General features: G+C 37.2%; 1 protein-coding gene across 1 annotated transcript; it reads right to left on the reverse strand.

Annotated features, from left to right (window-relative positions):
• Nucleotides 1-293: 293 nt before the first annotated feature.
• Nucleotides 294-13,752, reverse strand: FASTKD1 (FAST kinase domains 1). Its single transcript, XM_010073858.1, has 14 exons — nt 13,418-13,752; nt 12,995-13,063; nt 11,899-12,024; nt 10,312-10,707; nt 9,046-9,156; nt 7,816-7,947; nt 6,377-6,863; nt 5,473-5,587; nt 4,619-4,747; nt 3,719-3,850; nt 2,932-3,045; nt 2,522-2,663; nt 1,387-1,501; nt 294-383 (listed from the first exon to the last, which is right to left on the reverse strand). The coding sequence occupies exons 1-14, from the start codon at nt 13,750-13,752 to the stop codon at nt 294-296; spliced, it is 2,493 nt and encodes an 830-aa protein (XP_010072160.1).
• Nucleotides 13,753-15,286: the final 1,534 nt, after the last annotated feature.

The raw sequence follows: 15,286 nt of genomic DNA on the forward strand, positions 1-15,286 counted from the left end.
GATAATAATGTTATTTTATGTCAAAACTGTCACAGACTCTTGTACTTAAAGAACAGCTTCCAGATAATGGGAGATTTTAAGCACCCTTATCATATCGTCATGGCCCATTGTGACCCACCTTTTCCACCCCTGAAAAATTGAGGATTAAATCTCTTGACACCTGATGTTCCATGGCAAGCTTTGGTCCAGTTGACTCACAGATAAAGAGGTTTTTGAAACTAAGTATTCCAGGATTACAAGGTTTAATACATCCAGCATTTGTATAAAAAATGCTTTTGACTGTATGTATGACATCACTGTGTTCCATATAGACACCTTCTCAAATATTCTAGCTGTTCACCTTTTGTTGACAGAACCATAGAATTCCACGTGAAGTGAGGAATCTGTAAAACAGAATCATACAAACTGAGTGTTAACATTGGTGTAAGCCACATACCATCTTACAGCCAAAAAAAGGCTCTCTGATGTCTGTTGTTCTCCACTTCAAGATATTTTATCACCTGTGTCCTTCTAAAAGCTAAGCTTATTCTAATACTGAAAAGATTAATTTCTCAATGTAAGATTCCTCTTCATGTAAGTACAGTTTGCTTCCAAAAAGCAGCACAGTCGCAGAGATGTGAAGCAGATGCCCATGCAATACAGGCTATAACAACTCGATTACACAATCTCCCACCTTTTGAAACTCAAATGAGAGAAAAATGCTAATGTATCAAACTGGAATGGTGTATCAGTAGCATAACATTTACTGTTAGGGCAATATGAAAAAGGGTTATTATCCTGTTTAAAAAACCAAAACAAAACCAAACCAGCCAAACTTAAGCTTTAAGAAGAGTTCTAGCTAAAATTAGAGTACGTGAATAATTATATATACAAGATAATCTGCATTCATGAGTTTCCATTACTGAATTGTTTCTATGCTGGTGGCCGTGAATGATCTCTGTCCACTACTCTTCCCTGTCACAGCACTATCACTGCAGCAGACAGCATCCATATGCCGTCCTGCAGCTGCTGTAACTGTCTGTCACTGAAGGAGGGTATGTTCAATCTTTTTCTAATGTAGAAATCTTTGGTGAATTGAACTGAAACTCTCATTTCACTTTTTCTCCTTTACTCAGGCTACATCGAGATTGCTAGTTTGCCTGCAGTAAGACTGAGACCTCCTGACTTCACTTTTGCTGCAGCCATTTTGAGAAAAGGTGCAAGTTTTAGGAAGTGCTTACACCATCTCGAGAACAGCTTAGAATTTCCCACCTAAATACAAAAATTCCTCTCACTAAGTAGGTGCTTTTAACTATTAAAACTATCTTTAAATCTGTCGCAAGGAGAATATATCAGTCTGCACTATTGATACAACTCAGAAAGGACAAAGTATTGCTGACTGCTCACCTGAACTACCTGGTACCCCAGCATTTCCAGGTGTCGTTTTTTCACTGCAGGTTCTCCTTTCAGGTGGTGTGAATCTTTGCTAAAAGCTTTTGAACCAAGAAATTCCAAAGCAATTCTGCAAAAAAACAAAAATGTGCATTTACTTTCAGGTCCTTCCTGAATAGCGAGAAATGGTATTTCTAGTTCAGTGTTGATAGTTGCAGCAAGACTACTGCTAGATAAACCTGACAATTCTTAGAAAAAGAAAATTAAACAACTCGCTGAAAACAGACAAAACATTTTCCTCATATTTATCTAAAGATACTTGAACATCACATGATGTAGAAAAAGCATTTCCTCCCTGCATGTTTTTTTTCAAATGGCCAAAACAGCTAGCCAGCATTTCAAGGCTTACATTTGAAGAGCTGGGAGGAAAACAGTATTCCAGTCTCACGAAATACATTTGAAGAATGCCCTGTCTCCCCTACTGTACTGGGTCTGTCTGGGATGGAGTTACTTTCTTCATAGCAGCCTGTATGGTGCTGTGTTTTAGACCTGTGACCAAAAGAGTGTTGATAACACACCAACATTTTGACTATTGCTGAAGAGTGCTTGCACAGCATCAAGGCCTTCTGTTTCTCACTCTGCACCCCAGTGTATCGAGTGGCGTTAGAAGAGGTTGGGAGGGAATGCAGCTGGAACCTCAACTGGCCCAAGCGATATTCCACACCATATAACATCATGCTCAGCAATAAAATGAGGGAGATTTTTTCCAAAGTAGACATTGCTTCAGCATTGGTCTGCTGGTAGGGAGTGACTGCATTTGCATCAATTGTTTTCTTTTCCCTTTTTCTTTATTTTAGGTCTTACTTCTCTTCACTGTCTTAATCGCAACCCAGGAGCTTTTTTCCTTATTCTTGCCCTCCAGATTCTCTCCCCCATCACACTGCAGGGGAGTGAGCTAGCAACTGGGTGGGAGCTTAGTTGCCAGCTGGGGTCAACCCACCACACCTAGGAAGGCTAAACCTCAGAAGGCTTTGGAAAAAGGAACAGAAAAATAAATAGCCTAGGGGTTGCAACAACCATTTAGGACACAAGCATCAAAAGCCTGGTCTAAGCTTGGAAGAACTAATGCGCAAGAATTCAATGTACTAACCTCTGAGCTCCTGGTGGCAGAGCCTTTCTCGCTTCATCCTTGATGTCACGTCTCAAGTGTATTCCCTCCACATCATCCAAAGGTATGTTCTGAGCCATATAGGAAAGAGGCTTTTTATTTTCATCCAGAATGCACTCAAAATCTGCGAGAAAACACAATAAATCTGTTTACTGAGAAATAAAAAAGTGAAATAATTTAATCTGTACAGGTTTACTTCTAGAAAAACTCTAACCATAGTTAGAGATACACAACATTATTTATATTATGCAGAACTTTTTAGAAACTGTATTTTATACAGCAACTTCTTCTTTGCAGTATCTTGTGGTCACATGCCCAGGGGCTTCTTCATCTCAGTGATAATAGTGATACCAGAGGTCTCCATACCAATCCTTGGAGGATTAACTTCTCACCTATTTCATAGTAGTATGGTGTGAGAACAGATACTCTTGCATAATGACTCCCTCCTAAGATCTCTGTCAGCATTCTGTGAACATGCTTTCGCAGTGGGTTTATTCGGCTACTGCCTACAAAGAGAAAATAAAGAATTCATACATCAAAACATCCACAGCCTAAGTTTTGAAAATAGCACTTTGTGACACTGCATTTTTGACAGCCAGCCTACTGGTTGTAATGGAGAATTAGTGGAGGAGACACTGAGTTTGCATTAGTTGTTTTTTCTGAACTGATCGCTATTCTGAAAGATCTCAGCTGCTACACTTGATCACTAGCCTACTTCTCTCATCCTTCGTGGATCTTGATTCTTCTGAGGAAGATCACAGCAGTGAGTTCAAAAGGAGGCAGCAAAAATATTCACCTTGAAAAATTTAAGTCAAATGCTCAGTCTTGCAAGTGAAGAAGGGATCTAAGTTACCCATCTCCTCCAGCAGACAATCCTTCCTGCCTTTCCATCCTCCACACCATATATGCTGTCTCTGTGTATTTAAATTTTATTTCTTATGAAGAAATATCTCATCTCCATTACATTCATTCTCATGGGGAAAACAGCTTTGCTATCTGTCCCACTAAGCGGTTGCACTTTCCAAGAATACATCCTCAGCAGATAGTGGGGTGCGCCTTTCCGAGCTTCTATTGTGTGCTAGCATTAACACAACAGTTTTAGAAGAAGTGTCTAGAAGACTGTTGAAAATAGACTATTACTAGTAACAAGGGAAGCTTTTCCTCTCCTAAATTACTTACCATTTCGAAAGACATGTTGGCAGTAGCGCTCATGAAACCAAGGGATGTGAAACTCCGGGCATTCCAGACAGACTGCTCTGTTCAATTTCATGAGGCAGGCGCGGACCCTCTGCTTTAGGGTATCAGGCAGGACTGAGTTAAACAAAATAAAAAGGTGTGAACTGAAATATGACAAATCCAACATATTGAACTAAATGGCTATGTCTGAATTCTTTACTAGAGATGCAAATAACTGTATATTATGGCATTTATCAAATTCATGCTGCAGAATCTTAGAAAGGTTCTCAAAATCCCTGAGGAAAAAGTGAAAAAGGTTTTGCTCAATATTAAGTACAAAAGCAAAACTGAAGAAGAAGCAGTTTTAACTCTCTTCGAAGCAGTTTTAACTCTCTTCTGTCATTTAACTTTTAATGAAGTGATTGAAAGCAAAATGGGAGCAGTACATCGACAGTGAGCAACGTACAGGTAGAGAGGAAGGAAACTGTCAGTCTCTTATTTAGAGAGGAGACTGGTAAGACTAATTTATTGCAGACAAGAATCCCACATTATTTCTTGAGCTTTGTGACTATTTCTCGTAATAAATACCACACCAGGTAATTTTATTTCCAGTAAAATTGAAGCATTATTAAATAATGAGTGCAATAAGTTGACTACAAAGTTTTAAATTAGCTTCTCTCATCTGCAATACAAGTCTGTACTTTTCAAACAAAGCACAAATTTTTGTTCATTCCTTCCCTTTTAGGATTCAAATAATGACTAGATTATACAGAGGGGTCTTTCCAGAAAACCGAATCACTTAAAGAGTTAATAGTACTTCTCAAATCATATATACATAGGTCCACAATTCCATTTTATGCCAAATGCTACATAAGCAAATTCACCAGAGAGCTAGATATCTACCTTCAAGTTGAGCATTCAGTTTGCTTAGGAAAGAAATATTAAATATCCTCGTTATCAGAACTGGAGGAAAATACCCAGCCACTGCCAAAACATGAGCAAGGAGCACCAAGTGGTGAGTTTCAAAACAACCTTCAAAAACCAGATAGAAATAAATCCACATTAACACATCACATAAATTTGAAAGGATTTGCAATGCCCTCCCCCTTCCCCGGCCTCCCAAATCATCCAAGTTTCTCTCTTAATGTACTGAATGAACACACAGGCAGATTAAGGACTACCTCTGCTACCTGCACCAAGGTGTAAGGTAACTCTTGCCAGGTCTTTGCAGGAGGAAACTGGTTAGCCTTAAAAAAAAACCGTAACTCCACAATATTTCAGTAGACAGCAAATTTTCACAGTTCTGTGAGGCTGCATCATCAATCAAAAAAACAAAACCCAAACTCTCTACACATTTCCTCCACTACTTTGCCATTTCTTTGTGATGAATCACAAAATGTATCCTGTCCCCAAACAATGCTTCCTTGGGAAATGCCACAACAACTCTATCCAATAGCAGCACAGTGAATTTTCACTTGTTTTTTACTACGCTCAAGATACTTTGCTAGTCCCTTACTAACAGCAATTTTTAAAGGGTGAAATTAAATTAGAAAATCCAACAGAAACATACATTGAATCTTTGTTGTGGCTTAATCCCCATAGGCAGAGTATTAGTAGTAACATACAGACACACTTTTTCCCTTTTTTCTTTGCTTAAAAAAATGCCATTCTGTTCCCATTTTTCTTCAGTACAAATAATATCTTCCAATGATACTAATTTATTAGGTGTCAGAATTATCTTTGTCTAATGCACTTACTCAAGTTAGAAGTAAGATACTGGATACAACTCTCAAAGAACTCTTCATTGGCAGGAGGGTCATAATTCAGAGCAGAGAAAAGAAAGAGAATAAAATAGATTTCAAAGGGCTGAATCTGGAAAAAAAGACATCCTAAATTAAGTCACTGAAAAATATCCTACTACTGCTTTACAATAAAACAGAGTTTTATAAGTCTTTTAGAATCAGGAGATTTAAGACTAGATGAGCTTTTTTTCTAGATTTTTTTTTTTTGGTCTACTTTTCCTGGAGAAAAATATTAAAAATATAAAATGCAGAAATCATTAAAATTGCAGTTATGGCTAAAACTTAAAATCTATTTTATGTAGATGATCCAAGTGTTTCTGCATGCTTAGGCTTTAAGAAGCTTTCAACAGGTTTCCCATAAATGCTGTTAAAGAAACTAAACTGGCATAGAATAAAATCAAAGATCTATATAAATACCAGATTGAGAAGAAGAAAAAAAAAAAAACAAAAAAAACCATGAAAACACAGTAATTTTGACCAAAAAGACAGGCTACTGGGGCAATCCTTACAAGAATGAGTAATGTAAAAATATACCCTGTGTGATGTGACTATTTGTAAAGAAGTTAAAAAATAATTATTTAACATTGTCAAATATAAACCTGAATGCAAAGGATTATGGTTGACCTAACACTGACTGAACAATAAAGTAAGAAGGGAAAATTAAAGAGAAGTAAATGCAAAATATCATACATGGAAGCAAAACAGCTTTGAGGGAACACAGAAAAAGATGAGCTCCAAATCAGCTACGCTGAAGAAAACTCTTAGAAACACTGAGTTGTGCTCTGTAACACATTAACTACTAATTTGTCCTTTCTTACTGAATAGCTTACACAGCAGATAGAAAGAAAAACAGTAATACCTTGTCTATATTTTCAACAGTCACAGAAGCTATTTTGTCGAGTAGCAAAGGACAACGGTGATTTGTTTTTATGAGAAAAAAAGACATCTGTAATACATTTGCCCATGTTATTTGGTCTATCAAGCGTTGACACATGGCCATAGTTTCCTCACTGAGGACTTCTTCAAACCACTCTCCATTCACATGTTTAAGTTCTTCCAATAGAAGATTTAAGTTGTTGGCTTTCTGAAGCCTCTGAAATCCACAGTCATTTAGTTTTTGCAACAGCTTTACACATAGCTGAGAACTGTTTTGCCAGTGCAACTGGTCATAATGATTCCATTTGACAAGAGCTGTAGCAATGCAACTCAAATGATGGAGCTTGCTTTGAGGCAGAACTGCTGTCACTTTGTTTATAATGCTTTCCTCCACTTGAAAGGAAGGAAGCATGGCCAGAACACGAATTATTGCAGCAGTATCAGCAGGTATGACACTAGATTTTAAAAAACTGGAAGAGAGACAGAAATAAAAACAGCCCATCAGTACTGTCAAAGTGCAAATGTTTAAAAAAAACAAACAAATGACATGCATGAAAATTCTATTTTAAAAGTCAAAAGTTGCACGCAAATATAAAATAAAAAGAATATTAATGAAATGATGGAAATTCACAGTGACTACTATCTTTTTTTCATTGAGATTAGCTACTTTATTCTAATTTATTCAAAATTGAAAAAGGGAGGAAGACAGGAAGCATCTCAGTTGGTGAGGCTTCACATGTTAATGATAAACACAGAAGTCCTTAGCAAGAGCAGAAGGTCCACCTTTGCTAACAGAGTCGGTGGGTTTCTGGCCCTGGATAATTTCTGTGATTTCTGTCTTGGGCAGCACCAGGTTCTGTGGTGTCTGAGAAACATGAAGGCATCATCTGCAAAAAACATATGCAGCCAGGGGACTGCATTCCTATAGAGGCTGAGCAACGGAAGCAACAGAAGTCTTCTCCCATGATTCCAGGAATGGTTTCCCCTTCTATGTTGCAACTGTACAAGCCTGAGAACTAAACTAGGCAGTTTTCCAATCAAAAGAAGAGTACTTTTGCTTCACACTTTCACTTGACTTCAAATATCAGATGACTTTAATACTTATCCTTCCTATAAAGTATCAATCAAAATTTCCTGTTCAATGTCATTATATTGCAGCAGCCAAAGGGCGAGGGGCAATAAAATCTATTTTTAAAAGATATCCTATCTACTAGCAGATACTATTGGGTCTATAGTCAAGACAACATCCACTTCCTATCCTCTGATTTATATGTTTAATAGAATCAAATACTTCTAATGGTTTATCACTTCTTCATATTTTATGGAAACAAAACAATTTAACAACTTAGCTTGTTATTTAAAATATTAAGTAGACAACTGTTCAATACTTAAATAGCTACACTTCCAAGAATACACACTTACCCAAATAATAACATTTTTAGTTTGGCAAACAGCTCCAGATTGTGGCAGCGCAATACCACCAAGTACTGTGTTAGCTTTACCAACTGTAATACATGATAGCTATCCAAGTGTTTGTGCAGAACAGAAGCCATTCTGAACACAAAGAGAAAAAGATGACATGGTATTACGCTAATACAGAAGATACTGCAAAACCCAACATCCCACATGAAGAAGGGGTGTCCCGTGGTGCACAGTACCTAGGTGGAGGGTTGCACACACCTGCACTCCTCTCCACCCCAGTTTTGATGGTGTTCCACTAAGACACAGCAGCCTCTCTCCATCTACTGAATTGCAAAACTAAAGCCCTCATCACAGCAAAACAGCTATTTCACTCTAATAATTTCTGTTGCAGATCTTACAATCAGTTAAATTTAGAGTGGACTAAGAATGGGATAAACTAGAACAGCATCAGCAGCTTCAGCACCACCGTACTCAGATATAACAGTGGTTGCTACAGCTATGTCAGTCTAAAGGTGCAAGAGAGAGATAGATTTGCAGGGAAAGATAATACCTTAAGACCTTCTTTAGACAGTAAGATTCAAGGAGAAAAAGCAGGAATTCACCTGGTCTTCCTTTTAATACCACTCTGTTCCACAATACTATTTGTCCTTTTTCTTCCAAGGATCTATTTGGTTCATATGACTATATTCAATCCAGTTATTGCTCACAACCTGCATTTAATTCTGCTGCATCTGTGACATACCGGATGCTACATCTTCTGTACCCAAAGAAAGATATTATCTCTCCCTATAAACATTCAGTTTACAACTACAGAAAATCTGGCCCAGATTCTTAAAGATGCAAGACTTAATAGTTCAAAGTAGGGCACAATGACTTTTGAAGAAATATTTCACATCAGTAACAAGATCTCATAGATAGGACACATTCTCCGCAACTTACTGTATTCTCATTTGTCTCACCAGTTTACAGTAGTTGTTAGAAGTTAAGTTTACTCAAATTTACATATTTGTAAATAAGCCAAAAATTATATTACATTAACTTGGTACAGCTGAAATGCCCTTCTATGCAATTCCTAAATTACCTCAATTACTTCTGGGTCGAGCTGTGATATTCTAAAATCTGTAATAGCTAATTACATGTATAGTGTATATGCATTTATATAGTTTTCCATACTAAATAGAAGTAGTTTACCTAGAGAATACAACTTCTTAGTAGTATAAAAAAAATTACTTTTTGAGGAGATGGGAATTTCTGCATTTCATTTTTTGCATCGTCTTCAGTATTACCAATACTTGGCGACCGCTAAATTCTTCTGCCATGCACACTGCAGTTACTAGCAACCTAAAGAGAGAAAGATACATTTTCCAAATAAAAAACACTTGAAAATCTCAAGCAAAGATTGCAGTCATTTTCTTTGTCTAGGAGGGAAAGAACCAACAGACTACTTCAGGAAATACAGGAAAACAAATTCTCCCAAATCAGAGACTTTTTTTGTGGACCCTACTTCTAAAGAGTTGATCTGTATGGTACAGATGTGAGTGTGTTAGATCAGTACATATTGCTCTGATGCTAGAAACCAGTAAGCCCAACAATTCTGAAAGTAGACAAGAAGTAGGAATGGTACTCTAAAACACTAAACAATTCGTGATCAATCAACAAGCTATAGATAACAGAATCAAACATGAGTTGAACTGGTTCTGGGGCAAATAAAGCCAATTACTTTTTCTACCTCACACTGATTTTTAACCAATTTTTTTTTTTTACAAACTCTAGAAAAAGCTTTTGAAACTAAATCAGCTATGGCAAAACCAACTGAGGCTTGCAGTATATCTAGATCTCTGAGTAGAGGCAAATGTTCATGAAGAAAAGTTTGAAAATATGACTAATTGTAATTAATACAGCAAATTCTGCCTAAAACTGCAGACTTCGGGAAACCCATGACTAATACCACCCCCAAATAGGATTTTGTAGCATAAGAAAAACAGGCAGAGAAAAATCTGCCACACAATACTATGGTCTAATTGCTAAATAAATGCTGAAGTCTTCCCTGCTGATGACCTTTCATATAGAATAGGATGTACAGCAAATGGGGATAGGACAAGACTCAGGCTCTTTCAGCTACCGCCAGTCTTAAAAAGGAAAAAGCAACAGATACCACTGCACATATTTCCCAGGGGAATGACAGAGAGTTTTTTACTACCATACACTGTGAAAGGAAGGCTGTAATCCAAGAGACAGAGCTACAAGATGGCCTTGCATAACAGCATTCAAATACCCTTGATTACTGGATCCAGCTTTCTATGCAACTGTTTTAGGACAAACTGCTTTGACAGTGCTTCCACAATTAAATAATACATTGCTACAAAGTAACAACTAGGGAACCTAATGCTCAGCTCACAGATAGGCTCAGAAATTCCTCCAAACACCGTACATTTTTAACTTCTGTGCAAGACTACGTATATATCATAAATAAGACAAAATCGTTAAAAAACTTACCTTTCTCTTACCTTGCATCCTGCCATAGGCCCAAGAGTAAAAAACAATTTTGCAAAAGTTTCAGGATCAGAATAATCATCTACAGCTTCAGACAGCAGCTGTTTAGCAACCAAGCGGAATTCAGCGTTGTCAAAACCCAGCTTTTCATACAGTCCAAAAATAAGATTAATACTGTGTATATCAAGATGGGAGGCACTTTTAAGGAAAATCTTGTTGCATTTTTCTAGCAATGGATGATATCTCAGTTTCACATTATGAAGAAACTGTAGTATTCTTTTGGCATAGTTGAAGTGGACTACTTCTTCTTTCAAGAGATGTTCAGCCTTGAGCAGTAATCGATCTCGAAAACTCTGTGAGATAACATCAGATATGCTGATCATCAAAACTGACAAGATCCTAAAAAATTCAAAAGATTTTACACTTACACATTGAACATGGTAAGCAATAAATTATAGATTTCTTAAATAAACTATGCAAAGAGAGGAATGCTACTCAGGGTTTTGCTGACTTCTGTGTTGCTGGGTTCTGCGTAAGAAGGAATTTTAAATCTAATGCAGAAAAACAGATAAGCAAACCCCATTTTTCCTACTAAAGTAAAAATTCTGCTTTCAGTGAATTTCTGAAACAATTTGGATTTTTCAGTGATCCCTTACAAAGTTGTATGCAATGAAAGTATTTGCCTAAGGCAAGACCCTGACTTGCCCGATTCTAATTTGCAAAAAGATCTTTAATGTTCAATGGAAACTAAAGAAACCCAAACAATTCTGAAGTGACAGAACGGGGAGAAGAGTCACTGTCAGTCCTAAAGAATGAACCCCTTCCTAAGGGAATAAAACTTATGACCAGAGTGAGAGTCATTTCTGTAAAGAAACGGAGTCCCATTCAGTGAGTTCCATAAGCAGGCTCCTCACATCTGCAGAATTAAGTGTTGGGACTCCTGGTGCTGTATAAAGCAGAAGAAAACAAAGTAAGAGCAGCCTTTGCTATAATGGCCTAGGGGGAACAGAGGCCAGAAAAAGAAGCTCGGACTTCTTTGACTAGGGCTGGGTTTAAAGTAATTTTAATATTAGGGTAATGCACTAGACATGCTAGCAAGAGAACTGATTAATTCACCTTGACAAAAAAAAATGCTCTGAAGGTAAACAAAAATACCATTACTTTAAGTCTCCTTATTGCTATCCACAATAGTAACCTAAATCCGTGCCATAGGAGGGAAACTATCAACATCAAAGAAAAAAAACATCTTCTGGTGAGTCAATAGCCTCTAAATTCTCAAAAATGTCCATGTAAAATTTAGATTCAGGATAAGGCAATACCTGTTGTCTTACACTGCAAGTGGAACATTAGTATTAATTGTTTAAATTGGTTATAAAGAAATTCTTTGCAAAATAATTGGGAAAATGCATTCACCTAAGCAGACCTGTCCATGAAAATCAATGCATGAATACAAATCACCTTTTTCCCACAAACCCCAAACTGAAGAAAAGCAACCTCCAGTTGAGAAAAAAAGGAAAGTGTCCAGCAAAGGCAGCCCAGTAATTGTGACATGTTGCTTCTCCTGCTACTCAATTTCATTCTGACACTTACCTTATATCCTGTACAGAATCCAGTTTTGTGTTCACGATATGAGCTACTTTGCCAATTACAGGACTGAAATGCCTGCGTTGCTTGTGTAAACACAGCGCGAATTTAGACAGAGCTGGCAAACTAAGCCTGTCAAGACATTGAAGAAAGACAGGATATTTACCTTTTATTTCTAGTGAATAACTAAAGACAAAACTCTGCTTAAACAAATATATAAAAGACAAGGTTATATTCAAATTAGAAAACAAGGAAACAAAATATCTAAGCATTTTCTGTTTGGCCACCTATAGTGACACCTTGGAATTAGCCAAAACACGTAGGTACTTCATACTAAAGCATACTGTGCATATGGAGATATACAAAAATCAGAAGTTCTTCATTTAACCAGATCAGCATAAGAAATCTGTAAAGATTACACTCTCAAGCAATGATGTGAAATACCTAAAATGAATGTGAGCAATTTATTACCTGAATGTCATTTTGTGTTCAAGCTACACTGAATTTATTTACTTGTCAAGATGCCCCAGGTGTTAAGCTGGGAGAGGCAATTCTGTGATGTTGGTGCCAAGACTGACACTAGCTTCTGCCATTAGCCTCTGATTAAAGAATGAAAATTACAATATTAAAAAAAAAATCAAAACAACGCAACAAAAAACCCAACAACAACAATAAAAATGCACAAAGGGAAAATGCTGATGTTTTAATACGAAAGGTTTTTACTAAAATTGAGATGAGCAGGGTTCTAACCATTTAAGTGTTGGACAGCAAGCAATAAGATAAAACTGCAAATACAAAAACCTGCAATTTACTTCAAACGCATAAATCTACACAGACAATGTATTTCAAAATCTTATGTGCCAGTCCCCGTTGTTACAGTATCTGAATCTCTCAAGCATTTGTGTACCAAAGTCCATCAATACTCAAAGACTCCATATGTATAATTTCCAAAATCTTCAAAAAATACAACTGACATTCAAAATACTCAGATAATGTTTAAAACATCCTGTAAATACTCTTTGAGAACTCTCTGTAGCCTCACATGAAGCAAATCATGCTTGCAACTTACACCGTTCACAAAGCATAGTGGTACAGTACTTGCCTTTCTAATCTTTTCCATGCTTCTGTAACAAGTACTTCTGATAGAGAACTGTGGTCTTCAACATTGAGCCTTCAGAAGGAAGACAAAATAGTTTAAAGTTTACTTCAAAAGTTAAAAAGGAAGACATATGTCCTTTCATTATTTATCATAATGTTTTACTTTTCTATCACTCCATTCAAACAGATTATAAACATTTGTGCATTAATAATGACAACTCCATTTACTGGAGTGCAAAACAGACCAGTTCTGCCTGCATCTCAAGCACTGAGGCACAAGACATTGTCTGTGTCACACAGAGTATGGAAGCTGGGACAGGGAAGTCTCCCCATCTCCTTATAGGATGGCTTTGTAGTCAAAATTTCATCTCTTTTTATTACCAAACACTAAATGTATAGATGTGGAATTCAACATAATGCCACTTACCTCAGAATACTATATAAGGTGTCCACTATGGCCTCATCTTCCATGTGTTCCACCTTGTTTTCTGCTAAAATGCAATGGGCAAAAAACTGGGAATAATTTCTTACATAGTCACTAGTCCTTAAGAGAAGTGGCCTCTTCTTTTGCAATTGCCACAGCATGTCCAATGCAATTCCCACATGTTTTTCAGAAGGCCTGGTCTTGTTCCTTCCAACAAGGCTGAACACGTCATCTTCATGGGTGCAGCTATTTATCTGGCTCAAAAGCAGATCACTACTTAGAGTCCGAGCTTGGTAATATCTCAGCGTAAACGAGCAAACCTGCCTCAAACAAAGCATTTTGCTAGGCCTACTAGCTATCTTTAAAGTGCCCAGAAAGATTCTTCTTTCACTTTTCCCAGTAAACCATGTTGTTACAAAGAACAAACTCAAGTATTTGAAAAACAGAAGGTCATTCTTTCATCCTGTACGGTCACTGCATTAAGAAGAATTCAATTCTGAGGTACCTATAATGAGACAGAATTAAAGCAGTTAAGTACGGTCATAACTACTAACCAAAAATCAATGTCTCTACCTTTTAATGTTCTAAGTAAGGTAAGCTTGAGATGAACCTAGATTCTGGATTCTTCTCAGAGAAGCTCCCAACAATGAACACTGATACGCTCACAAACACTAAGAGAAGTTAGTCACTTGGTAAGCTTTCAAATTTAGAAGCCGGCCTTTAAAAGGCACATGTGCTATCATTCTGCTACTGAGAAGGCAAAGCTGAGCTTTTTAACATGCAGGCATGGCATGACCTGGTCAAGTGAGGCTTGCTCTCACTAGGTCACTCCATAATCCGAAAATGGGGTCTGGGAACCGCCAGAAAATACTATTGGTGGTAAAAGACAGATGAGATGGCAAGAGCTCCTGAGCTGGCATCACTGGATTCCTCTGGTTCTCTACATGCATCCACGCCACAGTGATATCTACTGTCCCCTGTCTATGAGCCTCTCCCAGAGTTTCCTTTCCACTGCTCTCTTTAGCACGTGGTCTACGTCCCGTAAATATGTGAAGATTTCGGTATACGGCTTCTAGTCAGGAAGGCACAACACACCAACTGAAATCAAGCACTGCACAAAAGAAAGGCAACCTAATTCCCCAAGTTACAGTAGAAGCTACGGCCTTATCTACTTAAATTAGGAAGTATTAATTTGTTTTTTTAATATATCCTCCAATTTGCACACCGTGCTAACAACTATGTATTTTATAACCTACAAAATCAGTTCCAAGCTACCAAACACAAACCACTAGTGGTAAATGCTGTGGTATACCAAAAAGACCCATCAAATTCCCTTAACTCAGAGATCAAGGAAAAGCCTAGAAGTCTTGCTTTAGGAGATATAATCATTAATAACAAAAATTATCAACATACTACACCTTCATCAAACTTGAATGCTCTTCTATTGTAGGCATGATTCTATCGGTGAAACATTATCAAGGTGATGGTAGCAGCACGCACTAGGTCTACTGAGGAAGAAAAAACATTCTTATTTGAGCAGTCTAAGTATTGAAATCATTCCACAAAATTGGATATAGCTGGATTTCTTTTGATGTCTGCACAATCAGCTTCAGCGAATAAAAAGCCATATGACATATCATACTACACTGCTGTCACTGACGCTGGGGCAGATACAAGGAAAGATAAAATGAAGTCACTTTAATCAATGAACTGTTAAAATATGAAATGTTTTCCTCCCTATACAAAATGAAAGCATACAAAAATAAAAGGTAAAAATTTCCCATATATATTGTATTAAGTGCCTTTTATAATAACGATTTGATTCACAGTCCCTTTTCAGAGATTGCTTGTATTGCTACTGTTCCATACAAT

Source organism: Pterocles gutturalis, unplaced genomic scaffold, assembly GCF_000699245.1.
Source record: "Pterocles gutturalis isolate BGI_N339 unplaced genomic scaffold, ASM69924v1 scaffold46572, whole genome shotgun sequence".
NCBI lineage: Eukaryota > Metazoa > Chordata > Aves > Pterocliformes > Pteroclidae > Pterocles > Pterocles gutturalis.